Source organism: Strongylocentrotus purpuratus, unplaced genomic scaffold (genome assembly GCF_000002235.5).
Source record: "Strongylocentrotus purpuratus isolate Spur 01 unplaced genomic scaffold, Spur_5.0 spur5_scaffold_7, whole genome shotgun sequence".
Taxonomy (NCBI): Eukaryota; Metazoa; Echinodermata; class Echinoidea; order Camarodonta; family Strongylocentrotidae; genus Strongylocentrotus; species Strongylocentrotus purpuratus.
In genome coordinates, this window is record NW_022145613.1 from 10,644,466 (window position 1) to 10,671,449 (window position 26,984).

At 38.7% G+C, this 26,984-nt stretch overlaps 1 protein-coding gene across 1 annotated transcript; it reads right to left on the minus strand.

The window, feature by feature from the left end:
- Positions 1 to 1,201: 1,201 nt before the first annotated feature.
- Positions 1,202 to 25,175, minus strand: LOC100893814 (SCO-spondin-like). The gene is made up of 23 exons (XM_030974009.1): positions 24,980 to 25,175; positions 22,066 to 22,121; positions 21,572 to 21,679; positions 20,159 to 20,345; positions 19,001 to 19,350; positions 18,303 to 18,451; positions 16,492 to 16,657; positions 15,985 to 16,237; positions 15,412 to 15,458; positions 14,348 to 14,661; positions 13,701 to 13,845; positions 12,802 to 12,969; positions 12,017 to 12,184; positions 11,069 to 11,312; positions 10,051 to 10,338; positions 9,606 to 9,652; positions 9,152 to 9,352; positions 8,463 to 8,647; positions 8,013 to 8,120; positions 6,898 to 7,183; positions 4,005 to 4,292; positions 2,387 to 3,112; positions 1,202 to 1,362 (listed from the first exon to the last, which is right to left on the minus strand). Exons 1-23 carry the CDS (start codon positions 25,057 to 25,059, stop codon positions 1,202 to 1,204), a joined length of 4,725 nt encoding a protein of 1,574 aa, XP_030829869.1. The 5' UTR covers positions 25,060 to 25,175.
- Between the last annotated feature and the right edge of the window lie 1,809 nt (positions 25,176 to 26,984).

Sequence of the window (26,984 nt, forward strand, 5' to 3'; positions counted from 1 at the left end):
AGTTGTTGTTTCAGGAGGTTGAGTAGTCGATTCTGGTGGGGTCGTTGAACAGTTTGGTCCTATCGTTACGTTTCTACAGCAAAGGAACCTAGAGAAATGGCAATACAGTATTTTATATCAAGTTACAGTATAAATACTGACAATGTTTGGGTTATACAGGTTCTATTGTAATCATTACCCAATCCATGAAAGTCATGTAATATTTTCAAGTGTAAAATAACGGAAACAACCCTCGTGTTAAGCTAACCAGGGTGGAAGCTGGAAAATTAAAGAAGCAGAAGAGTACAATTTTGAAAATCTAACAATCAGAGAAGGAGAAGGGCAACAGTTTGGGAAAGCTGAACAATTTTGGAAGCAGATAAGCAAAAGTTTGGGGAAGCAAAAAAATCAGAGAAGCAGGAGAGTAGAAGTATAGGGAAGCTCAAAATTAGAGAAGAAGAAGAGTAAAAGTTTGGGGAAGCTAAAAATATCAGAGAAGCAGTATAGTACAAGTTTAGGGAAGCAAAAGGGTAAAAGTTTAGGGAAGCTAAGAAAAATCAGAGGAGCAGTAGAGTAGAAGTTTAGGGAAGCTGAACACCAGAGAAGAAGAAGGGAAAAAGTTTGGGGAAGGCGGGAATAGGTGAAGCAGATGAGTGAAAGTTTGGAGGAGCTGGAAAACAAAGAAGAAGGGAGTTACTGTTTGGGAAAGCTGTAAATCAGAGAAACAGAAGGGTAAAAGTTCGGGATAAATTGTGTAACAAATTTATAAAGGGACGCTAGCTACTAGAAGCATTACTACTACTTCCCCACCCACCCACCACACCCCCCAAAAAAAAATCACAATATCTTATAAATTCATTTGCTTGGTGGATTCTAGTTCTATGAACCAAAGAATAAAACATGCAAGAGGCGAACGTATTATGATCCACTGGTACTGTACAAGGACATGTAATATGAATTTACAAGAATATTCTTCGTTGATTTCAACGGTGGATTCTGCACTCAATCATAAACCGACTGTAAGATGTACAAAAGATCTTCTACTGCAATTGCACACCTCTTTCTCAGAGTCATCAAATATTTTGTTCTTTACTTTTCTTTTACCTGATACGGTAATCTAAGCAGAAGGTTTGAGTTTGGGTATGTAAACATTCCAGGCCAACTAGGAGGTCACATATAAGATTCTGGCCGGTCATATCGGTACTAAGATAGGGTATACCGGTCATTTCGCACTCAATGTCGTTGGCTCTTCACAGAAGTCAAATTGATCGCGGCAGTCTTCTATGTACTCGAATTCGCCCTCATCCGTGTTGGTCACTTTACCCCCGCCTGCTTCATCATCACACCACGGTGTCCATTCACATACAACTTCCTCTCTGCATCCTATAGGAGTCAAGAATCAATTTCACATTTTGATCTTTATTTACTAGGCGACTTTACTGACCAATGTTATACATGTACATTTCGAGTATGACTTTATTGCAAATATCACTCGTGTCTACCGGTCTGCCTAATAGGCATCAAGTACCTTAGTCTGTATGCATTTCAAGGCAACCTTAAAGGTTTTTATAAATAATAATTTAAGCGTTCTTTAAATAAGAGATCAGCATCTCTCATCGCCAAGTATGCATTTGTTTTTTTTAAACTATATTGGCTTGAATATTTATTTTTATTATAACGTTATTTTTTTTTTTTAATCTTGTTTTTTCTTAAATAACTTTTTTATCTTACATGCGAGTATAAACCTTGCCCTACATGTGAATGATTTTCCCATTGACATTTGATGTTTTCTCCAGTCTCCAGTTCATAAGGCCTTGTCATTTTTTATTTCTTCTCTTGTGATACAGAGTGGATATTCTTTCCTGCAGCACCTACAGAATCCATTTGGTACTAACCGGGTCGAAATGGTGCTTAAGTATTAAAGGTAAAGTGGGCGGGTGTGTGTTAGTGGGAGGGGGAGGGTTCAATGGCTACGATTAACGACGGCCTAAAGTATCGGGTGCCAGATATTTACTTTTGAACTGGTGTATGACCCTGTCGTTAGCACATGATGTGTAATCGCTGAGTCAGTTGCTTACAACTTATAAACTTGCATTCGCTCTTGACATCAATATGATTCTCACATGGTGCATTACAGAACGAACGAGTCACTGAAGCAATAGATTTATAACATGACGCCTCGTGTCAATCAATCACATGATTTACATCCTATCATACATTGAAAACATACAAATTGAATATGATTTTCTTTCAAGAAACACAAAAACACACACTAAATACTGTAATAATTTGATAGTCGTCGGTTGTCCAGAAGATGCATATATATCGACAAAAATAGCTTTTATAGTCATCTTGCGGGCAGCGACCGAATCGAATTTAATAAGAGAATCAGATAAAGATAACCAACCCCAAGTCGTCGTTCCAGGCTCAGTGGTAGTTGATCCCGGTGGAGCCGTCGTTGTTTCAGGAGGTTGAGTAGTTGATCCTGGTGGGGCAGTTGTTGTTTCAGGAGGTTGAGTAGTTGATCCCGGTGGAGCAGTTGTTGTTTCAGGAGGTTGGGTAGTGGTTTCTGGCCACGGTGTTGTTGATACTATTGGAGGTTGAGTAGTAGTCTCTGGCCAGGGTGTTGTTGATACTATTGGAGGTTGAGTAGTTGTTTCTGGCCACGGTGTTGTTGATACTATTGGAGGTTGAGTAGTGGTTTCTGGCCACGGTGTTGTTGATACTACTGGAGGTTGAGTAGTTGTTTCTGGCCACGGTGTTGTTGATACTACTGGAGGTTGAGTAGGGGTCTCTGGCCAGGGTGTTGTTGATACTACTGGAGGTTGAGTAGTTGTTTCTGGCCACGGTGTTGTTGATACTACTGGAGGTTGAGTAGTGGTCTCTGGCCAGGGTGTTGTTGATACTACTGGAGGTTGAGTAGTGGTCTCTGGCCACGGTGTTGTTGATACTACTGGAGGTTGAGTAGTTGTTTCTGGCCACGGTGTTGTTGATACTACTGGAGGTTGAGTAGTGGTCTCTGGCCAGGGTGTTGTTGATACTACTGGAGGTTGAGTAGTGGTTTCTGGCCACGGTGTTGTTGATGCTACTGGAGGTTGAGTAGTGGTTTCTGACCACGGTGTTGTTGATTCTACTGGAGGTTGTGTATTATAAAGCGATAAAGAAATTAGTGTGATATTTTTAACAAATGACACTCAAGATTTAAATCTTTTCACATGCTATAATTTTATTAGGTATTTTAATTGTAGGAGGATATTATAACTATTTTTTAATGAAGAGCAACGATAGCAGTTATGGGATCCTTGCTTCAAGAAATCAAGTCCTGGGACATTTCCCTTTTATCCAGTCTTAATGGCTAATACATTTCGTTAGGACTTTCAGCTGCAGGCCTCCTAATACAAGAGTTTCAGAATGATGCAAGAGTGTTACATACATGGGTAGAGGAAGAGAGACTTGAAAAGGAATGAGACAGGGGTAGATCCTACTCAATAAAAGAATTATATCAACACACGAGAGTTGTTTACAAAGAACAGAGTAACAACCCATACTTCACTGAAATACTATTTCAACCAAAAGAAAAGCAAGGAGGTTTGCCAATCATTAACAAAAAACACTGAAATATATTAAGCATAAGTGTATGCAATTAGACTCGATCGTAATTCTTTGCGTCTAAAAACGATGATTCGTTTTTGACGCAAAGAACGATCGAGTCTACTCTGACATCTACAGTTCACCCTTATCCTAACCCTTACCCTAACCCTAAGATTTGTGAAAGTGACAGGTGGAGGCTGGGGGGTGGGCTTGGGTTTACAATGTTTAATACTTCATATACGTGCGTGTGTGGGTTGTTTTGATCTACACGTACACGAAGGCGGCCTAACATGCGTCTATAAAAGATGAAAATCATCGTTTTATGGGCAATGGTGATCGATATGATGAATTTCATCGTTTTAAGAAGGAGACGGGTTGATTTATGCACATGATCTGTATAAAGTACAGCAACCTCCTCATAGTTTGATGCTTACCTGTAGTGAAAGGAGTACTTGTCGGTGTGGTTGTTGTAACCCATGGTGTGGTGGTAGTGGTGGTGGAAGGGGTTGTGACCGTTGGAGGTGTCGGGGTACCTGTTGGAGGACCTGGAGGACAGGTCTCCAAACATTGGTCTCCGTGGTAGAACTCTCCATCTGGGCAGCTGCACCCCTCGAAACAAGTGTGTGGGCAGTTACCTTGCTCGTCCCTATCGTTCTGATGACTGCATGTGTCACAGAGGTCGATACAAGGAGTGTATTCTCTGCAACCATCACACTGCATAGCTACAAGGAAAGAGAAATCATTCAAAAGAGTAGTGGGGGAAAGTGAGAGAATAACCCGGAAGAGATGTGATAAAAGTATGATGCACCATAAAATGCATTACGGCCATAACAATGAGGGTGTGCCATAAAAGACAAAGAGATAAAGAATACAACCCATCTTAAGAGTGCTAACATGATAATTTATTCAGAGAGGGTACTCCAGGTAGATATCGAGGCAGTGGCGCGGAAAGTTCAAAGCGAAAATAAGATTACAACAGAGCAAGACAAACTACGACAAAAAACACCCAGATATATTAAAGAAATAGTCTCAAAGGTGGGAGAACAACTGAGTTAGAAATTGAGATCACAAATGTAGGTAGAAAGCTTGGGAATATCGAAGCTTTCTTCCTTTTTAAAATGCCCCTTTTAACATCTGATAAATGCCCCTATTATAGTCTGATAGGTGCCCTTTTTCTTCAACAGATTTCCCATTTCCATTCTCAAAATTGCCTTTTTTCATCTCTGTTGAGTGTCCCTTTTCAGGTGCAAGAAGTTCCATTTTCACATCTGATAATTGCCCCTTTTGCTTTGATACGAGCACCTTTTCTTTTCTAATAACTTCCTTTTCCCTTCTGATAAGCACCCACTTTTCGTTTCTCCATAATATGCAACCCTAATTCAAGGCTACTTAGAGCCCCCTTTTCTGTTATTTTCCCTATCGCTCGCTCGCTACGCTCACTCGCATTCATAGGTGTTATAATTATGTTACTTAAATTAGATATTCATTGATTTTAAAAACTAACTTTATTTTCATTATTGCAAAGTTGAAACTTTGATTCGACAAGGTTATCAAAATTCAATGCTTGGAAACATTCGAAGTAATGATTATTATAAATTACAAAACGCTTAAATACAGCCCCGGCATAGCACCTGAAGAGCTCTCCCAACGCTGCTGAGATGTGTGAGATCAGAGTATGGACATGATTTGCACAAGCAGACGATGTACCATGACATCTCACACATTTTCAGTGCCTGTATTTTCATCTTCTCTTGAGTTCTTTCTCTTACTTCACTACCGTCAGGCTAAATGTATAATCTATTGCCTCACTCTAAAACCCACGCATGGTTTTATTTTGATGACAAATACAGCGATACAAAAATAAAGAAATCTGTCGTTTGTAAACAAAATAAGACGCCATTGTATATTCAGCTGCACACACCGCGGTATGTTCGGCGTTTCAAGAGCCTGGAACAAATGCCGTCCTTATTTCATTCCGGGGGGTTTTCAATGTGAAAGTCTGGTTTCTTTGATTGTTAATTAACTCCTATCCTGTGTATTTACAAGCAAAAGATTTTTGTTATCAGAATCGGGTCATATCCCCCTTTGAATGGTTTGACATGCCTTTACATTTAAATACACTAAACTCATTATAATTTGACAAATAATAGCTTTGCTATCATGTTCATTCTTTATGGGATGTCGTCTGCTTGGGCAGTGTTGGTCCATATAGTGACGTCATTAAAACATCGTTATTTTTCCGGCGAATCTCTCGTATATCCCAGCTACTGTGGAGGTGGTTGTATTTGTATTTTTATAAATCACCCGATATGTAGTTGACACAAAAATTTTACGATGGCCATCCGTTAGCTTACCATTTTCTTGTGATACAAAAGTTGACATATTTGTGATTTTCTATGAATTTCACCTTTAAAGAACTTTCTTCATTAGATTGTGCTTAATACCCATCTTTGTTTGTTTTTGTCTCGTTTATAAGATGTAATTTTTCGCATCGGAACCTCGCAAATATTAAAAGTTTTGCTCACTCGCTTCGCTCGCTCGAAAATTAGTATTCAGACCATCACACCCAACTGGAAAGTATGTTGCTTAACTAGTATCTTTACCACGTAAAGAAAGAAACAAATATTGATGTTATCCATGGTAGTGTAAGTACAATCATGCCGATGTAGGTGTATTATACCAATGTCTAAAACTGAATCGTGTATGTTTTTTATGTTTCCCTTAGAATTCGAAGGTGCCCCCTTTTTTTCCCGAAAGTGCTCTTTTTTTGTTGGTGCCCACCCCTCCCTTTTTTCTTTGGAAGACGCTCCACCGCCCCTGCATTATGCTACTTGGTGGTGATGCGGATTATGTTCTGACCCCAAATTTGTTGTGCTCATTACGCCACTGACATGCAGCATGATATTTTTCATGTTTTGGACAATTTATGCCCCTGATAAAGATGCAATCAATTATATTGGTCATGCAGAAAAATAAGCATCCTTCTATGGCTCAGTTTATATACAAAATGTCAAATTACATCTTGAATCACAAAGAATAACACATTACAAATATGAATATAATATAGCCGAGTTTCAACAAAATTCTTAGGTGTTTTTGACCAAGGAAATAGGAAATGAAAGCACACCACAATTGTAGACGACAAAGCTCAGTAGCATACATGGATAGGGAAACCAAGTAACGAACACTTAGAAATAGAGAGAAGCAGATAATAGAGTATAGGGTATTGGAGAAAAAGATAAAGAGAAAGCTGAAGACAGTAAGAACAGTAAGACGGCTGAACAGGGTTGAAATAAAAGTGGAAATCGGAAGTTAAACCATACTTACGACATAAATCGTTGGTTCGCCACTTGATTGGAACGCCTTGAGCGGTACACTCCTTGGCATATGCCGAAATGGCCGAACACAGGCATTCACAGTCTCCTCCAGAGTCACAGGCACACGAATCGTAGACGCATTTAGCATAGTACGGCAGGTAACTGACCTGGCTGAAACATGGCTTGAAGACATCAGATTTAATCACGCTGCATTGACGCATGGCCCAAGCACGGCGAGATGGGTTTCGCAGGCACGGAAAAATGGGTTCCTCTGGCAGGGGGCAATAATTGTGAACCTATATTTTGCGTAATGAAAAGGGACAGACAGCAATGAGGGCTATACATGTATGTGATAATGTGCCACACGTATACAGACTGCACACTTATAATATATAGGAATAAGATATGGAAATACTATCACACACGTACGTCAGATATATATAAATATATGTATTTTTAAAGATATGCGGTAATGAGGCTCAAAGACTATAAGTACTGAGTACTTACTTAACTGGTAGATGACATCGGCACCCGCCTAAGTGTCAGTGAAGTCGTTAACAAATTTCTTAAGGGTACATAATGCGGCAGGTGTCGTGGCGAGATGCGTCTTTGCGAAATCACGTCTGTATAGACGCTTCTCGCTTGGCGATGACTTCACCCACACTAATTAGGCGAGCGCCAATCATTTCGGCTTATGTTTGACATGTGCATCGAGTTAATGGTGGAAGAAATTCTCGGTGCTGTGCCATGCTGGGATCAGATGACACTGGTACATTCAAGTCATTTTTGTTCATATTTAGAACAGACGTTATAGGGCTTGTAAACATATGCTCATGCGTGAATGGCTCCGCGTCAATATCCTACACCAAACAAATTCCCAACTTTGACCCTTCATCCAACCCTATACCTTACCTTAATCATAACCCAAACCCCAATTGCAACCCTAACCCTATCCCTATACGTTGATGAAAAAATAGATCTTTTAGCAATTGTCGCTGGAGCAGATGCCGGCTCACCATTAGCCGTTAGGTACTGGTGGGTATGATTGCTGTGTATCATTTGGGACATTATGGTAATTTTTGGACGACTAAAATACTAAATTACTAATCTACTAATCTGTTTTACCTTCCAGCTGTCACCGAAATCCAGGGCTGAGGTTTCTGGCAGGCCACCAGCAGGAGACATAAAGTCATCGTTGATCAGGTCGTTATAGTTACCACATAGACCTCCAACCTATGAAGAATATCATAGTAGAAAATGTTTCCTTAAAAAAGATCGCTCCTTAATTGCCATGCTCTCATATTCGACATTTGCGGCTATTTTTTAAAATGGATGGATGGCAAATATGAACAGGGCTTTAGTTATCAGTCAGTTTGAAGAAGAGTCACCATTTGCTAAACTGAGGATGGTATCGAATGATTAGAATAATGGCCGTGCATAAGTGAGCATGAACAGTTCATAGTTTTGCTTATCTGCATTTGTTTGATTTCTATGTCAAAACAACTATTGTATATAACATATTCACCAGTTAATCTCACAGTAATGACAATTCCAAACGAAAACATGTTGTATTACCTTTTCTTTATAATCAGGCTTTAGTTTGACCTGGACCCACGTACCACCATTCCATATAAGTACGACTCCGATGGTAGTTTGGACATGTACATAGTTTCCAACTTCAGTGATCTTGAATGAGCCAGCTGAAGCGGGAACCGGTTTGCCCCGGACGAGATGCAGTTTCTCTTGACTGCTCCCTCGTCCTGATTGAAAAGGAGACGACAAGGAGTTTAGCAATGGAACATTTTCGGCAGCAATGATATCATTGTGTAAGGATGGCATTTTTTCTAATAAGATAGGGTTGCATGTTATTGTAGAAGTCGACGACGGATGGATTAAGCTCACTTAAAACCGATTGTACGACACATGCCTGGCAACCATTTTAACTTCAACTATGTACCGAACACCATAGCAACCCCTAATCATAACCCAACACATAATCTAGAACTTAGTTGCAACCTTAACCCTAATCCTGTTTCTTTTGTAGAATTAAACCCAGAACAACAATATTGTTGCTGGAGCAACGTCAGAGCTCCCGATTGATTGGTACCAAAAGATTGAGGTCCATATATTAGGAAGTAGAGTGCTTGAATTGTCCGGCCAGACAGAATGTTAGGATTGAAAAGGATTTTAAAATCGTTCTCTATGACATCAGATGCTTGTCATAGGGGTATGATAAAGGTATACATACAGTAGATAAGACTTACCGATGGTGAAAGTTACAGCCTTCGTACAGGTTATTCCAGTGTTTCCACACGGAATATTGGAAGCGATAATGCGGAAGAACGGATTTGTGGAGTTCTCGTCCACGCTATCAGTCGCCAATACATAGTCACAATCCCCTTCGAAGTCAAAAAGTCTACCATCAAACGAGCTAAAATGAGGGTCCCCCCATGTCGTACAGGCAGCTAGAAAAAAGAATTGATAGAGATGTGTACGTCGTAGTGGAGTGGCCTTAACTCATGACTACACATGCGAAGGTCATGGGAATTAATGAGCCTGAATTTATCATTTTATCAATATCATTACTATTACCTTCATCATCCGTCATCTGTTTTTATTTTAAACTAACTCATGTAACCGAGAAAAAAAATTAGTAATGTTTTACGAATTCAAAATAAGAATTTATTCAAGTTGAATTTAATGGACTATTCAACTTACCGTAGCAAAGGTATTCTTCACACTCCCAGCGGTTATTTGTACACGTGCTGTTGGATAGAGACACATTAAAGAAATTAAAAAATGCCAGTAGTTATAACGAACTATAACCTTAGCAGTAACGTACTATGAATGACAATCGATTGTCTGGATAGGTATTTAACTATAACGTTCAGAGCAGGTTAAACCCTTATAAAAAAGGACCATGGTAACCATATTTTTTCTCCAAATTACCATCCACCATGGTATCAAACAATGACATTCATTCTTTGATGAGCCTATGTTTATCATTGTTTGATACCATGGTTACCATGGTTACCATGGTGGATGGTTATTTGGAAAAAAACATCATGGTTACTATGGTACTTTTTTAAATCATGAATGAAAGTCATCTGTGCTGATGGTGTGTCCCTCAGGGTAACTAACTATAACCTACAAAGTAGCTTACCATGTATGACAGTCATCTGTCCGGATGGTGTGTCCTTCGGGGTAACTTTGACCTCCATGATGACAAGGGCAACTAGAGGGTGCAATACAGCTCGTTCCATTCCACACCGTGTCCAGGTTACACACACACCTTCCACTACAGGTCAGGGTCGGGCAATCTTCAAAATTGTGCATGTTGGTGCAGGTCATATCACACGGACTAGCACAAGGTTCATATTCCTGGTTAGTTAAACACATATCACTTGGACAGTCTACACCCTCGCAAACCCAGGCTCCAGATAAGCATTGGCTGTATGGTATATATAATGTTTAATTCAAAGCATTTATATAAAATATAATCTTATATACTTCATAAATCTGCTACTCTACAATTTGTTATTGTCTTGTGGGTTAACACTCCGTGGGATGTGGCCAATTTTTCAAAAGGTACCCAGCTATCCAGAACATCATGAAAACCCTCGATGATGAGATCTTTTTTTCCGGTCAAGAAAAAAATCAGCGAATGTCACCACCTTTGAATCTGAATCTCAATGCCCCACCCCCCCCCCCCCCCCCCAAAGTAGTCATCCCCCGTATTTATAGAAGTAATAAAAGGATACGGAAAGTGTGAGAAGATAAAACCAAATCAAGTATATGTGGTTTTAGTTGATAAATAAAAGGATACCTAAAGTTCTCGGTTGCTGTGAAGCTTTCGACCTCTTAAACCGAACTATACAACAAATCATTGTGAGAAAATAACGTCCTGGACCAGGATGTACAGTCCCATGTGCTGCTGACGTGTTTTAAGCTATTGGGCAGCTGAATATGTACACCCTTGTATAAGCTTCTGTGAGATTACAGAGGAGTGAACGAAAGCACTACTAGTTAATCAATAAGTCCTCAACAACTTGGCGTTCATTTCAGATGTTTACACTGAAGTTGGAAAATCTAGGATGGAACATCAACATTCAAAGCAAAATTATTTCAATGGGATTAAAAAAATAATACATTTTCGAAAGAGTTGTCAACAATTTACTGACCAGTAACCACATCCCTTTTCAATTCTCTTCAAGTTGGTGTGGAACTCTCCTGTATCTGGATCAACGCAACTGCAGTGCTCGCGAGTTACACATTCCCCGTGCGGATCAAGGACGTAACCGCCTGGGCACGCACATCCTTCAACACAGGTCTCGGTACAGGCTGCATCCAAGGAGAGCGCGATGCACGTCGTGTCACACATGGGGTGACATGGTTGGTAAACCGTTCCATCTTCACAGCTCATCTCTGCAGAAGTATGAAGAACATAGTTTGAATAGAGTATAAGAGCTTTTGGTAGGGGTACAGATATATGTGCGGTAAAAAAACGGACAGTTTTGTTTTATAATATATAACATGTAACACAAGAGGCGCCATTGTCCGAGCCGGCGTTATATACTCAAGCCTGTGAACGTAATTAATTTACCCATATGCCAGTAAATCAATGCAATGCTTTCACTGTTAATTATACATGATTTTGCAGTTTTTGAATGATGTTAGTCCCACATACATGGTTCTTGGTGGGACTTGGTATTGAGGATAAATACCTTACCATAGGGCACTATAGAGCGAATCGACTTGGTTTCGAACCTGGAAAAATTCCGGTGACGAGACCACTGCTCTACCACTTAGCCATCGAATTTCCTCCTACAAGAGTGAATATGTATACAAATTGCATTTGCAAAATGCATTCCCTTTGAATCCGCTATATACTAAGTTGTAGATCCTTATCAACATTACAAAACAACTTCATTGAATAGATATATCAAATTCTCGATACTTTTTTTCTCCAGAATTGACTTATGAAGCGTGGGCGGACAGATAATGGAAATACTAATTTGACGTTTGATTCAAAATCATTTTGATGACGGGACCAACTATAGTCTCTGTATGAACCCTGAATACAATTTTAGTTTAAAAGTGCAAGTAGATATGAAAACTCCTAAGCTCACCGCATCCTGGAGTACTTGCTCTCCAGTCGATTATTATGCCTTTCTGTGTACACTCGGCTGCGTACATGGCAAACACTTCACATTTACAAGAATCCACGCCCTTACAGTTACACACATCATGACGGCAAGCATCGTAGTATTCCTGAGGGTCCACATGTTGACGGCAAGCTGAAAAAGACACCAAAAAAGAAAAGGAAATTATGTGTGTAGTCATTGTACAAACCGGGACTGTCTAATATGGCTATATCCCACTCAACCAAGTGTCCGAGAAATCAATGGCCCATGAGACTGATAGTCCACGAGACCGACATGTTAGTCTCTTCGGCCTTCTAAATTTTTTTCTGAAAGACGAGACGGTCCATTGTCGATTTCTTGGGCTGCCATCCTCGTGGCGAATTGGTCTCGTGGGCTAGTCTATCCCATGTGCTAGTCGGTCTCGTTGGTTGGTCAGTCTCCCGGGCTGTCAGTTTACTGGTATGTCTCTGTTTATATCATATCGCCTGTTGATGACTGGACCAGATGTGTCAGCTTATTTCCTTTTGCCACTAGAGTCATTCACCAATATTATTTACTGTCACATCGTAAAGCCTGCATTATTTGGTAGTTGTTAAATGAAATGATATAGAAAAAAACTCTTACGCTAATATTTTGATGCATGTATAATCTGCAAATAATTATGCAAAAAAGAAAGTAATCAAAATCATTTTGGTGCAAAAAAAACAAAAGAATAATATCAAGAACTATTAATGATAACGCGATTTGAGATAATACTAGAATTAAGCTACCAGCGAATGCACTGTCGCTGAGGAGTCGATCACACTCGTCGGTAGCTGTCAGGGCCATCTGGGAGTAGAGGTCGCATGGATCTGGTGTTGTGTCATAGCTTGCATCGGGACAGGATGATCCTAGCTTCCACTTGTTGGCAAACGAGGTAGGATTTGCTTCGACATCACCTTATATGAAGAATTGACAAGTGTTTCAGAATAAAAGATTCTTTTCTGTTTGTTTATCAGACACTAAGCACTCTAGCTTATATTTTGTCAACTAATATGCCAAAAATTACATATTCTCTGCAAAATGCACAAGGGAACAGTTATCTTTCAATTCTTTTAAAAATATTCTAGAACATTTTTTGTAAGTTGAGCGGTTATTATATCAAACACAGCAGTTTTTAACTACAATGTTGGAATAAGTTGTCTTTATACATCTTTCCATGAAATGATTGTGACAATATAATTAATTCTTGAGAGATAAAGTTTATATTTTCTCAGGACTTAATTATTGATAACATTTTATTGATCAGTTTCCCATTCTTTTTACACCCAAGGAAATAAAATAGATAACAAATAATTAAATGTAACACCGTAACGAACCCAAAATGAACAACGAAAACAACAAAAATAGTGATAACTGTGTGACCTTTATTTACAGTATTAGCCTGAGTTTGAAGATAAAAAAAGTTCTGTCTTCTTTTATATAAATAGGTAATGAGTTCCATATCAAAGGCCCGTTATGAGTAATTATGAAGTTTGAAAATTTTGTCCGTCCAAAGTGAACTCTGAAATATTTTGCAATTTGCGTATTACGTTCGTTTACAGCATTATTCATCTCAAAAGATTATTAAAACTATTCAAAGCGGTTATTAAAACAATAACAAACAAAAAATCAATATTGTTGTTTGTACCTGCTTCAGTGTAAAAGTCATCCCGGTGGTTGTTGTTATATGTACCACAGAGACCACATGTAGAATTCACATGCCTGTCATCTGCCATAACTGCCACTTCGTTGTTGCCATCAAACAGTATCGTCATACCATTCGGCATTATGACCTGTATGAATCGAAGACGAATGCACGTGCAAGAATGGTTATATAACAACTATTTTGGGCAAGTCCCAGCAGTTTCCGTCTGATACGTTACCGACCGAGCGTAAGATCATCTGATCATTGTATCAAGTTAACCCCACAAGAGCTTAGGTAAGGAATTAACTAACTAATAGAAAAGATGTGGCAATATGTATTTTAAAAGCATTATAAACCTACGACATCTCAAAGGGTAATTATAAATTAAACTAAAACTTCAGTAAGAAGTATTTTTTAAATGGTTGTACATATAATAAGTTTTTTCTTCTTCATTTCCCACTTCTTCTTCTTCTTCTTCTCCATCATCTTCTTCTTCTTCTCCTTCTTCTTATCCTTCTTCTTCTTCTTCTTCTTCCTCCTGTCATTTTTACTCTTCGTCTTCTTCTTCTATGTCAGAGATTTCTTAGAAATGTTCCCCCTTACAAAATCCAGGATCCATCCCCAATTATCATTCTGATCATTTAACTTACTGCAGTCTGAGTGTGAGTCGGTTGGTTCACATAAAAGTTTCCGACCATTTTTGGAAACTGTGTCACCTCCTCTCCATTAATCAGCACCTGCGAACCTCTACGCAGTCTGATCTCGAGTGCCCCATCTTGAATGACAACGGCCTTGACACATGAGGCGCCCTCCATTCCGCAAGCAGTATTTTCGATGCTCACCAAGTAAATGCTGAAGGGGTTCCAACAGTCCTTGATCAGGATGTAGGAACAGGTACCAGCGAAATCGTAATAACGGTTGTCGAATGTCTTGTAATGGCCCTGCCCACTAACTAGACAATTACCTGTAATAATAACGATGATGATGATAATGAAGCTGATGTTTATAATAATAATAACAATGATAATGGTGATAATAATAACAATAATAATGATGATAATAATAATGATATTCATAATGATAATAATAATAATAATGATAATGATATGGATTCATATAATAATTCAGACATTTAGTGCTTAATAAATATAGTGCTTAATAAATGCAATATGACCAGAAGGGCTTCCGCAATATATATTTCGCCCCTGGCATCGGATAAGACTTTCCCTCACTATGTGTGCACATACTCTACTCCCTGAGGAGCACTATCGCCAGTAGCTATTTTTGCAGGTGGGCACAATGCTGTGAAAACACAATGACGTTTACATCCTTCAGGACAAACACTTATTTCTTAAATATTGCACCTGTCCAGTAAATTGTGTTCAATATCCTTCTGGCAATATACTGCACGTAGGCACTATATACGGTATCAGTACATGAAAAAGCAAACAATTAAAATTAAAAGAAAAAATGGTGATGGAAAATCTATTTTATAAATAAAGATAAAAACAAATTCTACAAGGACCTGATATTTGATGGAGATTTGGATCACTTGATTAGCAATTACACAAAGCTGATGTGGTGTATGCATCGAAGTTTATCACTTGTAATCAGCGACATATAGAACATGAATTGGTGCACGGGTACTGGTAAAAAACAGTTTTATGTGATCTGGTTCTAACAAATAACAGACGTAATATATTGAGTGCCTTACCTCCGCATTCATTCTGTGTACACCGCCATTTTCCTTGCACGCATGTACTGGAAACACAAAAGTCAATATCTTAGAAATCACGGTCAATAAATTTAGGCCTTCTTCTTTCATTTGTTGTAACTGTACTAAAAGGGGCTTTCGTTTGGCCTGTTGCCACGACACTACCGATATCCATGTAGCCTATGTCATTTTCCAGTGAATATAATTACACTGGGGTTTAATAGATATACATGTTTAAGTTTCGTTCTATGTTTATATTTATGGCCGTGCATTTGGTGAATTTGAACGTTGATTATCATATACAAACATCCTCACTTTATTCAAGGATTTAAAGTTGTTATTTACAACAAAAATTGTCACTTAAAGTTGAACGTTTTGACTTTTTTTCTATAAGAAACAATTAAAGCACCGTGGAAAACGAATTAAATTAATTGTTCATACAATGTGTATGGGTGTGGGGATATCTTTTAAACTATATTCCTATCTGCTGTCATGCATCACCTGACAGGAGATGCCTATATATTTAGTGACGTGTACTCGGAGTACTTGGAATTAGATGCATTAATCACATACCATTCATTACACCCATTAGAGATCGTTCGTCCCGGTAGGTACTCGCTGCCTTGCCATGAGCAGGAACATTGATCGGCACTGACACACCCACCCGACAAGGATTTATAGGTCAGCGGTGGACAGTAGCAACCCTCGAGGCATCCAACTGTTCCGTCAATTTCACATTCGCTCGATGCTGCGCTACAGCCCACATCTCGACACGTGGACCCGCATTGCTCATAGATTTTGGTGGATGATTCTGGACACTCGTAAGCTGCAATGACAATGTTGATATTATAAGAAGATAAACTTTGGGAAATAAATTTTGGCAATTAATGATCGACCTCTACTGGCGTTACGAATTTGCCCACATCGGCTATCTTGGAAACGAAATTGGAATTAGTCGCATATATACTTTCAGTTTGCAGATCGATCAAAGGGAATGGATTGTAATGTCCAAAGAGCTGTTCTGTTTAGAAATTAATGTCTCAAAATAAATGGTTGGTATTTAAAAACTTCCATACTCACGGCAGGAGTAGTGGGACCTCCAGGACACTTGAACGCCTCGTCGAGCACACTCTAGAGCATAGGCCGAGAAGGAAGCGCACTTACAAGTTTCATCATGGAGATGGGCCGTCGTACAGGCACACACGTCCTCCTCGCAAGCAGTGACAAATGGCTGTGGGTCTACTACCTGTTTGCCAAAATAAAGATGGAGCTAACGGGTGATTAATATCCTCAACAGATGTTATAGAAGCACGATCGCAAAGACAATCGAAATATCACTGAATATCTCTAAACATCAACATACCTAGAGCTATATGTCGCTAGCCATGTCCAGCACTATTTGCTATGTTTGCTAAGGAAGTAAGTGTATGCTTGTAAGTAAGCAACGAGTGGCCCAACGGCTCAAGTCCGTGTGGCTAAGGACGTGTTTATGCTCAACTTTTTCTGGCGAGAATCAGGCATCTGTTACGCGTTTAGTTTATAACACGGTTGCGTCCTTTCTCACTTTTGTAGAATCACCGAAAAACGGCGATCACGATCGCCGATCGTAAACTCACAAAAAGGTGCGTTTACAATTTGTAAACGCGTTTAAATGGGGTCAACGCACTGACCTCTAGTGGGTCTATATAGCATGCGCAGTGCAGGTTTGCGAATCCAGCTGCAAGACCAATTAGGGCCACCCAGCAAGAATTGCCTGGAGGAGCCAGAGAAGTGAGCATACACAGTACACCGTGGAACTGCGATTACGATGAGCGTTTACGATGAGCGTTTCATATCGCTCATTCTACCTTCAAAATTGAGCTTAAACGCAGCCTTAGTAAGGAGGATTATAAATGCCACACCAAAGGGCATGAGCACATTGACTTGGTTTCGGACTCTGGACCACCCGGTTATGAGACCACTGCTCTACCTTTAAGCCATCACATCTTAGGTGTGAACATTACAACTACGTACTGTTTAATCCTAACATATTACATAATCCGAATAATTTGATTAGCCTTTCCACACATATTGAAATATTGCAAACTTTACGATGACATATAATATGTTATCCCAAGTTGATTCCTAAGGCAATTCATTAGATTATTGAAATTACCCTTGAGTTGATATTTAGAAAATATTTACAATCGTGTGAATAGAGTAGATCTCCCCTTTCTTTACCAATCCATCTCCAGTCTTGATACCAGCTTTGTCGACAGTTTACAGGGTTAATATTTCATGCTAACTACTTGCAATTGAGTGATGGAAGACGAGAATAAACTGAGTAAACATACCGGTTAAGCTAACACTACTAAACGATAGCAAATAAGTCTTCGAAATATCAACCCAATGCAATTTCAATAGCCAACGTTCATCGGCTTTTGCAATGAGTTAACATGACAATGACATGTTACAGGCGATATAGATTATTTTATAGCCCTTATGTGATCATTCGGCTAACTGCCCGCAGGAGGGCTATACGAGCTTCATGTATGTATTGCAGTGGCGTACGCAGGATTTTTTCAAGGGGGGGGGGGAGGGGTTAAAATCGGGCCCAAAATTTTGCAACGACTCAGCCAGCCGCTGAATAAGCGGGAGGTAAGAGGACACTTTTTTTTTTTTTTTGGTCTCGAAATTTGAAAACTTGACATTTTGTTCCGTTGGGGGGGGGGGGGGGGGGGGGGTAAGGTCACTTTTTTAGGTCAGCCATTGGCAAAAAAACATACATAAAACATACACATAAAAAAAAATAAAGGGGGAGGGTTTAACCCCAACCCCCCCCCCCCCTGCGTACGTGCCTGAGTATTGTCGATGGCAAATTCTTGAGAGTATTTGCGATTGTATATACTGACCTGTTGACAAGCGGCAAACATGTCATCTAGGAGTTGAGAACATTGTTGATCAGCCACCCGTGCCCTCTCCTCGTCCGCTTCCGACTCGAAGAAAGATTTCTCGGTACATGGGATGGAAACAGCCGCGACGTCTGGGCAATGTTCAGGTTCTACACAAGACCAGGTTTGGTAAAGAATAGTATTTAAAGGCCCACTGCACTACTTGTAGCTACTTGCGCCCTCTATAAAACAAACAATGCCTAATCGGTGACCATTGGTCCCCCATGATCCTCTTTTTCTTATGTTAACTGAGAGCCGAGTTGATGAGATAACCACCTGTTCAGTGACCTTGCAGGACGGTCTAATCCCTCCTGTAAACTATGACAGATAAGCTTTAATAGTATTTCCGTATCATCATTCCACTTCCATTCGTTCATTCTTGTAGAAACCATTTTGAAATGGTAAAATACTACATGCGTATTCTCATACGAAAAAAAAACTTGTAGGTTATCAAATTTTCATGACAATGATATAAACCATAATAATCGTTTGATGCCAAAGATTATCAATGCTTTGCGAACGAAATATTGGTTATCAAACATATTCACTGCCCTATCTTATATCTACCCTAGCTCCATCTTAATCTATACATTTACACATTAAAAAGCTTAGGGATGCAGGAGAATTTGCAGGAGCTTGACTTGTATGGAATCCCTTACCTCTCTCATCCGTCATCTTCCAAGACAGACCAAAGTTGTATGCTCCCTCAGCTTGAAGACCAGTGTTCATGAAGAAGTCGTTGCTCGGATCCATATCATACGTTCCGCAAAGACCAGCTGTGTTGCCGAGCAGCGTGTTGGTGGTGATGTAGACGGTGATGGACTCTTTACCGTCGTAGAGGATGCGAAAGCCCAATCCACTGGTTGCTAGGATGTAGTCGGCGATCTGCTCCAGGACCAGTCCACCTGCCTTGGTGGGGAGGGTCAGCTCAGCCCCCTTGTAGGTGACGATACCACCGGGTCGGAGATAGATCAGAGAGGTAGGGTTCCCATTATCAATTAATACAGACCTGGTTAAATGATAAAGATTAATGTTGCATTGTATATATTTTTTTTAACAAGAACAAAAAGCAAGTATTCACATGAAAACAATTTTTTTAAAGGATTTGTTAAAATAATTCTAATGAGGTTTCCATGCACGCCAATGACGCCATGTTTGGTTGTTTCACATTATCTTCCTACATTTAATTAGACGAATTCCTAAATGCCACTCAACAGACTGCAGACTACAGAGCCAACAATTTAATTCACTTACCCCAATTATATAAATAACTACAATCCAATGGCATCCCTCGCTTCAATCATATACCTCAATCATATAACGAAATAAAGCCTAGAGAAATTATCGGAGCAAATGAAGGAATTTGCATTAATTATTAGGTGTGTATCTATCTTCAGAAGTCCCTTTCGCTTCTTCGAATGCTCTGATCTCCTTATTCAACGACTGATCTGTATAATAAACTGCCTTTTTCGATTCACCCGATATCTTACATAAATCTGAAATTTTATTGGACTAGTATAAAGCGTACAATGGCGTAGCGTGTGTCCGTCCTTTGGGGCCACTGGAACGCCTGCTTTACATATGGGGGCACCCCATCTTACTCGGAAAATAAATGCGAATTTACAAGGTTACAGAATAGGGGGAAGGTACGGAAGATGGGTTAGACTTATATTTTTATCGTCCTTTTGTTTCCCCTCTTCCTTCTCCCTTTCCCTTTCCGTGTCCCTGCCTTTTATTTCTCTTTTTAAACCACTCAATGGGGAGGGGGACGTGCGCCCTCGTGCCCCCTGTAGCTACGTCACTGAGTATCCAAATACCTGGAGCATGAATTGTTGCCTTGCCGACAATCAGAATAGTCATTCTCGACGTAGATATGAAAGGAGAAGTCCGGCCAGTCAGTGGCCAGGATGTAGGTACATGCCCCGGGGAAGGTGAATAACTTCCCATCGAAGGAACGGTAATGCTGCTGGGCCCAAACCTGGCAATAACCGAACTCTGGAATGGCTATTTTGATTAAAAGGAAGATGACATCGGAAATACATTAACATTTGAAATAAGTATATGACAGGGGAACGATTGTTTTGATGAAAGGTATTAGGCCTAAATATCAGTACATAGTGCTGTACATAAGGAAAAACGGTAGAAGGGCAGCTGAAGTTTTAAGTCCAGAAAAATATAAAATACATTCCAATCTAGACGAGATTAACGTTAAGAATTGAGAGTGGAACTGTTACCTAGCTGGACTTAGAACTTCAGGTTATTGTAATTTGGGAAATGACAAAAACTGAGAGAATAATGTTGCTTAAGCCTCGGTCACAAATGCCATTACGAACTACTACGAACGCCGTACGAACGATTTTCAGACAATAGAAATTCGGGAAGACAATGGAAAAACAGGGAGATTCGTACGAATGCATTGTGACCGTAGCTTGAGTTCTCTACAAGTTTCTCATTGCTTTAAAGGTTGAAAGTTTTGGGCTTGAATACATGACTTGTATTAGTCGGAATAATTCATTTAAATACGATTTAAGAATTTGACTAATGCAAACAATTTTGGCGACTCTCTTGGAAATCAAAAAGTGGGAATCCCGCGGGAAACAGTGCTTTGTAGCAAGGACCTAACACGTATGTGTTACTCAGATATCAAATTGAATATAACATTGAACCTCATTGAAAATAGACGTCATCACCACGGGTTTAATATTTGAGAAATGCATTATTATCTTTTGCGAACAGAATATACATAGCAACGTCAACAAATGAATATAATCGTAAGATATTGCAATTATTAACTACTTATACATCCGTCGATATACGGATACAAAATTGATATGATTGTATATTTGTGTGCGTGTGTGTGGGTGGGGGTTGGTAAGGAAAGTAAAGGGGAATGGTGCGTGCGGATGTGTTTAAGGGTGTTGAATGTGTGTACGTATGTACGTGAGTGTGTGTGCGTGCGTGCGTGTGTCTTGGGTGTGTGTGTGTGCGTGCGCGTGTGTATGTGTGCGTCGAATCCTTTCTTTACTTCCTCAATCAGTTGTAACATGCTTTGTTACAAGTTGCACATTACCAAACACGACATGATATAGTGACTGATGAAATAGAATTACTCGCAAAAGCTGTCCGGGAGGATTGTGTTATCGGTAGTGCTGGTTTGAATTCGCTGTGAATACTGATATAAGATTTAAATAGTTGAAGCCTTTAAAAGAAAAGAAGTCTGTAAAACTCACATGGAACTTGGATGCCTGGTATGTTGTTCGTAGTTGTAATCGTTTGATTAATACTACTGGACCTTTTACCTCGAGGAAAAGCTGCTTTAGAACCACTTCTTCGTCCAACTGCGTGTAAGGAGATTATGAAAAACTGTTAATGATGATGATGATGATGTTGTTGATGGTGATGACGATGATGATGATGATAAGCTATTATCAATAACAACGGTATACCCACTGACCTACTGTGATGATTAAATATAACAAATAAATAAATTCAAAATTGGATTGGATTGTATTGTTATAAGTTATTATTTAAAAAAAAAAAATTAATTGTTATTATCTTATTTAACTACCACCATTAATAAGCAATCATGGACATTAATGGATCACATTTTGCGCATTTCTACAAAAACAATTATAATCTATTATTTTTTCCAAAAACTTAGATGTGTGTTGACCTATGACATATGACAAAAAAATGACATGACCCCTTGAAATGGTCAACTTACGTTTATCGAAAATCAATGTGCGATTACCGTTGTTGGTATAAAGGGAGTATTCTGGTCTGTGAAAAGAAAAAAAAGAATCATTAATTTTCTAGAGACTACTGCAAATGAACAATGAATACAGAATCAACATAAAATCTACGATACAAATAATAATGATAATAGTCACGTTAGCGCTTAATATCTCGTTACTGCAAACTTTATATTGTAATCATTGTTACCCCGGTCTTTGGATTCAAATGCTATATTGCTGATGATAGTGTTCAGATTCTGCCCCCTGGGGAGTACGCATCCCGGTCAGGCGTCGTTGTACACTGGCACATGTGCCGCTCCAACCACATTTAACTTTGGCATCCTACCGGGTACCCATTAAACACCTGAGTATAGAGAAGCGATGCAGATAAAATGCCTTGCACGACCTTCGCAGCTCCAGTCAAGTGTCAATCGACACCTCTGCGTGTATATCTATCTAAGGGTGCGTTTATGCTCAACTTTTTCTGGCCAGAATGAGGCATTTGTTACGCGTTTAGTTCAAAACACGGTTGCGTCCTTTATCATTTTTGTAGAATCACAGAAAAACGGCGATCGTAATAGCCGATCGTAAACTCACAAAAAGGTGCGTTTTGGATCGGCGATTCTGGGGAAGCATTAACGCACAATCATTTGTTTATTTATCGACGAAAACATTAATAAATAAATAAAATCTACAAAACAATGTCACATAACACTCATTAAAGTCTATGCGCTGTGTATATGGAGAATGTTGAAAATTATATTCTAAAAGATAGCTAACATTGCAAATGTCTAAATGTTCACTAAAATACATGATACTTCTCATAAGTGAGAAATAAGGGACAAACAGCATAACGAGATAATTAACAAATTGCATTTTATCATAGTTCTCCAAAATAGAAGACACCAAGTATGAATAAAATATAAGTAGAATAGTTTACCGCAATGTGAGTGAAATATGAAATAAAGATTTTCTATCATATGCGTCAATTATGAGTCAATTCTAAAAACTCTCATGACGAAAATTTTCATATAACATTCAAACTAAATGTATCTCGAAACAAAGATAAGACAGTTTTGCTCATGAATTTTGAAAAATATTGGTTACCTCTTTTCATGATCGCAACAATTTGTTTTGCTGTTGATAAATACAGTTCACATGTTATCAGAACTTTATTGATCGATCTAAAGAGTGGCATGAATCAATAAAGTTCCGAGAAACTATATAAACTATGTCTTTCAAAACTAAAAGATATTGTCACAATCCTTTCATGGAAAAAGATATGAAAAAAATATTCCAAGTTTATGAGCAATAGTGTAAATATGAGTCATATGGTTTATAGAAAAGTAGCATTATTTATATATTTATAGTAAGCTGACAGAGTGAACCGAAAAACGATTACTAGAGATTGCACTATAACGACGGAAAAATTTATCATGAGATTTAGACTGATATTGTTTGATAGAATGGAAATAATAATAAAAAAGGAGACTATCGAAAATAGTTTACAAATATGCATCTCCAATGTCTGAGTCTTTTGTCAAACTGCATTATCGATTTAAGTATGATTAATTAAAATATGAAAGATATACATTAAGTCAGGAAGAATGCTAATTTAGTTTTAACGTAGAAACTATGATTTAAGCCCGATTAAATGAGATTAATTTGTGACCAGAAAGATATGTATATATATTTGATTACTCAGATATTATGGTTAATTGTCAAAAAAGGGTCATTAGTGACAACCAGCCACTAATCTTAGCTATTCGAATGAGTTAGGGAGATCAAATAATATGAAATAAGAATTCTAAAGTTAAATATTATTCTTAACAATTTACTCATTCAAGTTTAGTTCATTAACTTTTATTTTATTTGACATGAATGTTTTTATATATTGTATTTTACATTTGTAAAACATTGCCCAATTCGGCCTTTTAGGCTGCGATGCATTGTTGTTCTTTTATTCTCAATAAAACCATTATCAATTCAATAAATATTTAATACGACAGATATTTGCGGAAACGAAAGAAAATCTCCATGATAACATCTGTTACAGTAGGACAGAGTAAAAAAATAACAATTCAAGGGCGATTGATTAATCATTTTACATTGTACAGAATGTGATATTAAAGAAGCATTTTGAAATAAGTCAATGATTCAGAACTCAATCACGAATCATTTATCATAAACGAGAAAGATTTAAGGCGTGTGTCAACGAATAAATAAAAAGGGAAAAAGGTAATTTCAGGCAAGGTTTTAAAATTGTAATAGTTTAATTTGCAAAGTATCACATGTAAAATGAAGAATGAAAATTATCATAATAGAATTTTATCATTAAAATCTTTAAATATAAACACAATTTGAAATAAAATAACAGTTTTATTTCATGTGTTTCTATCAGCTTTGCAAAAACATGTAGGAAACAATGTCATTCTTACTTGTTTGAATTTCCTCCTTTTCTAAAACATCTTGCTCAGTACTAGTATTGTGTGCTAGGATACATGTATTTTAATTCAGTTTTTGTCCACAAATTTAGTGCCACAAACATTCAACTTATCAATGAGATATAAATATATCCGTAGCAGAACCACTACATAAAAACAGTCATGCATTCAATATGATTTTAATAAAAATGGATTCTTTTAATTAGCGCTCATGTGTATGTCACTCCTGGCGCTCCGCAATTACCCAAGCTTTTAGCATGGCTGAAATCATATGGCGCTCTAGCATTTCAAACCATGTACCCATGGGTCGAGTATCGCACATTTAAATGAATGTCTTGGCAATTTAGGGCTGTGACAGGGATTCGAACCCCGTACCCTGTGCTTCCCAGACCGACGATCTACGCACTAGAGTGATTAGACCCGACAACAACGCTTCTCCAATACTAAAATATATACTTACCGCCTTCTGTGGGTTATGTCGGCATCAATGGAAAAGACGACTACTGTGAGGAGCAGAAGGCAGTAAGTCGCATGCCCCATTTTTTAATCCGAACTTTCTGGCTGGCTGAATAAAGCAGCCACGCCACATGAAAAGATAAGATTCGTGAATGATTTTAGGAATCGCGATTTTCCGAGATGAATTTTCTGACGACGAAGAAAATGTCTGAATAAAGAGACTTAAACTCAATCTCTCTGAGGTTTGCAGGATTTATATACCAATATTTCAGCCACTGTAAATTTCTTTTTGGCGCCTTCAAATTTGATAATCAATATCGCGTGAGTAATTGCCTTTAAAGCAGACTTTACTTTACACATGTGTTAGGCAAAGCAGATAATAGAAATTATGACACGGACGTAATATTTGTTAAACGGAAACGCTATCACCTGGTAAATTCTCGTTATTTACCGTGTGTAATTATGTTGATTGAAGTAATTGGCAGCGCAGTACTTCATAAACTAATACCAATACTTGCTCATGCTGTTGAATGTGTTGTTCATTCTTTTATTTGTTCCTTATGTCATCTCAATTAGTAGACAAGCACTTGAATCTGCCAATCCTAGCTCTAAGAAAAAATGGGAAAAACTTTACATTTAGCAGATGTTGGACAAAGAATTGCTGAGTACATGTGAAAGTGACATTACCATAATTATAACTGCATGCATGTGCTTCAGAAACAGCATCCTTCCAGATTTATTTCATCAAATATAAAGGAAAGAGGGCGGTTAGGGCTTCAACTGGGTTTTGAATTTGTTTTTTAGTCTTAGGATGATCAGGCTCGGGTACATGGTGTGGTAAAGTAGGGGCAGATCTAGCTTTTTGCCAAGGGGGGGGGGGGGGGTTGACCCAGGAGTTTCCAAAAATCGCACCGTTTTACTTTTTTCCTTTTTTTTTCTCACTTGGTTGCCCAGAGAAGGGTTTTAAACTGCCGAAACCCCCCTAGATCTGCCCTTGTAAAGGGTTGAAGAATTTCGGCCTACACGGATAACACCCTGGCGTTTTATTTCAAAAGTTGTTTTTAAACACATCTCTTGAAATCAAAGGAAAATGCGATTCTGATTTCGGTTTATTTCATGATAACAAGAAGCAGCATGCAATAATCTCACCTTGTTTAAAAGGTTAACCGGCGCGAGAGTTGGTAGAAAATAATCATCAGCAAGCCATCTACGGTGTGATCCAACGATTCATCGCGGGTTTTAATTTCGTAAAAAGCATATCATGACAATAACCCCTGTACAATCACCCCCCCCCCCCGGAAAATTACCCCGGAAAAACACCCCCAAGGGCAATAGAGTGGTGAAGTGTGACGTCATTAAAAATATATTTTTGGAATTTCTCAATTTTTTCTTCATTTTTCGAAAGAGCATCAAAAATAATGTCCAACTGTCGTAAACCAATTGAATAGCTTAAATATTGGCTAAGATACGACCATCTGAATAAATAGATTTCCTATGGGAACTCAGTGCATATTGCTCTGGTTCATAACATTACGAGCCAGAGCGTTATAACACTGAGTTCCTATAGGGGGTAATTTGTCTTCGACATTTGGACATTATTTTCGATGCTCTTTCGGAAAATGAAGAAAACATTGAGAAATTCCAAAAAATAGATTTTTATGATGTCACAGCTTCGGTACTCTATACCCCCGAAAATAACACCCTGTGGACAATTATCCCCACCCCCCCCCCGTGGACAATTACTTCCTACCCCTGAAAATGACCACCATGACAATTACTCCCCCCCCCCCCCCCCCACCTGTTCATTTAAGGGGTAGTACACCCTGATAACAAGTTGTTTTTTTCGGGGGGGGGGGGACTGATTGTCTAAGGGGTCATTTTCAGGGTGGGGTAATTGTCCACGGGGGTAATTAATCCGCCGGTAGTTTGCCGGGGGTGATTATCGAAAATTGACCCGTCGAAAAAAAAAGGAAAAAAAAGAAAGGCAAGGACTGCCTCCGGTTTAGCGA